General features: G+C 44.8%; 1 protein-coding gene across 1 annotated transcript in view; it reads left to right on the top strand.

Moving 5' to 3' along the window:
- STRAP (serine/threonine kinase receptor associated protein) overlaps positions 1-2071 on the top strand; it is a 10924-nt gene that overhangs the window by 1610 nt on the left and 7243 nt on the right. Inside the window, exons 2-3 of the mRNA XM_018562388.1 lie at positions 889-1024; positions 1399-1480. Coding sequence (XP_018417890.1) covers positions 889-1024; positions 1399-1480 — 218 coding nt within the window. The remainder of the gene's footprint in view (positions 1-888; positions 1025-1398; positions 1481-2071) is intronic.

Below are 2071 nucleotides of genomic sequence, written 5' to 3'. Positions count from 1 at the left end.
CCCCCCTCCAATTTAAACTTGGCTTTTCCATTTTTACATAAATGTCCTCTGTCACACATCCTGTGAACAAGTCCTCACTGTCTCAACTGTCTTCAAAGGAGTGACCTTTTTCCAGAGGGTTTGGCTCTTCTATGCTGTGCCATACGCTGGTGTAGCTGCTGTTTTGTTTCACCGACATACAATTCTGAGCACTCCTCACTGCAATGTTGTTCATCTTGTGTTTTGGTGTTGGGTCTTTTGGCTGAACCAGTTCTGAATTGAGAAAGCTGGTTAGATGACCAGTGAAACGTCTTCAAGAAAAATACAGCAAGTCCAGTTTGCTTGACTTATTTTTTACAGATGTGCCATGACCTGGATGAATGAGAACCTTCACAGACACCTGGTTTGTCCTGTTTATTCTCTACACATGCCTGTAAATGGAGAACAACCAATCCGGCTTCTGCCTTCTCAAATTGGAAGGTTTGGATTGGCTCATTAGGCTGCTGCTGTAGATGTTGTGGCAGCTCTGTTTAGTGATCTGCTGACTGGTTAGGCAGTGTGTGTCTGTACCCCTTCCACCGCAGCTGCCTCAAATGCTGTCTGTGCTTTCCTGTTCAGGCCTGCCTGAACAGGCTAGTGTTTGCGTCTGCCATGTGAGATATATACGGGGCTGCCATTGCTGTTTCTAAAATGCAGTTTACCTGGCTGTAGTGCTGACTCTCTGGATTGGGAGCTGTCAGTCCCTGTCCTGCAACAAGGATGGGGAAATTCTCAACATATCCCCATACTACTTTTGAGTCAAAAGTTCAGCAAGTCAGCCTTTTCAGAGGGTGTGTGTTCAGCAGCTCACATGATGAGTTTTCCAGCATCCTGTTACTGATACTTTTTTTTTTTTTCCTCTCTTTTCAGATGGGAAGCCCATGCTGCGCCAGGGAGACACTGGAGATTGGATTGGAACGTTTCTGGGCCATAAGGGGGCGGTCTGGGGGGCCACACTTAACAAAACTGCGACAAAAGCTGCTACAGCCGCTGCAGATTTCACAGCGTAAGTATAGAAGACGATGGAGAATGACAGATTCTCATTGGGGGGAGGGGGGTGGCGGCTCTGCCTCTCTAACCTTAACAAGATGACCCTGTCATGCTTTGGGGGAGTTAGGGTGTCATCATTGGCTTTGTCTGTGAGGCTGATCAGTGGAGAATGGGGCAGGAGTGGAGCTGGCAGTTGGTTATCACCTGAGCTTCTCTCCTAGTCTCCACAGACTGTGGTAGGGAGAAAATAGGAATTCCTTTGTGTAGGGACACTGGACACCATTGCCTTCAGCCAACAGACATTAAAGAGTCTTTATTGAATCTCTGCCCATGGTAAAAGGTGTTTATTCCTCCTGGAGGCGGTCACACTGACTCTGTCTTCTCTTGCAGGAAGCTCTGGGATGCTGTCACAGGGGATGAGCTGTTGACTTTGGCACACAAGCACATTGTGAAGAGCGTTGACTTCACCCAGGTAAATGCATCTGCCATGTCTATAAAAGGTGCATTGTAAGGTAGTGGTTTATTTTTTTCTTAGTATTCAGAGCTCTATCGGTATGCATTTCCTGTGTATCCTATTTAGAACCTGAATCACAAATGTCTTGCCCTCAGTATGGTTTACAGAATAAGCTGCTGGCAGTATAGTTGACGTGCTTACAAAAAAAGTGTGTGTGTCTTTATGTAATTATGTAAAAAAACTTACTAATCCATGTCATTTTGGTGATCAAATGCGGACAGTATTTTGCTCCTTCGCCACATGTGTCATTATCAATGATTGGGTACTTATGATCGGTGCGGAGGGGATTGCTGGCCTATCTCTGATAACAAGATCTGACCAAGAGTGCCTGTGAATTGGGGTGTAGTCCCGCCTGTATACAAAGTGGGATTAGCGAGTCCAGAGCTTCATGAAAAGGTCTTTATAAAAGGTGACTGGTTTGGAGTGATGGAGGGAAATATTGTCAGCGTTTCATCACCAAATGATATGGACTATTAAACTTTTGTAGATTATAGAAGTGTTAACACTAATTCATGTTTTTTGAACAGATTTGAAATATTTGACTATTTA

This window comes from Nanorana parkeri, unplaced genomic scaffold (assembly GCF_000935625.1).
Source record: "Nanorana parkeri isolate BGI_ZX_2015 unplaced genomic scaffold, ASM93562v1 scaffold576, whole genome shotgun sequence".
Lineage (NCBI taxonomy): Eukaryota > Metazoa > Chordata > Amphibia > Anura > Dicroglossidae > Nanorana > Nanorana parkeri.
This window is presented reverse-complemented; position numbering and strand designations above follow the sequence as displayed.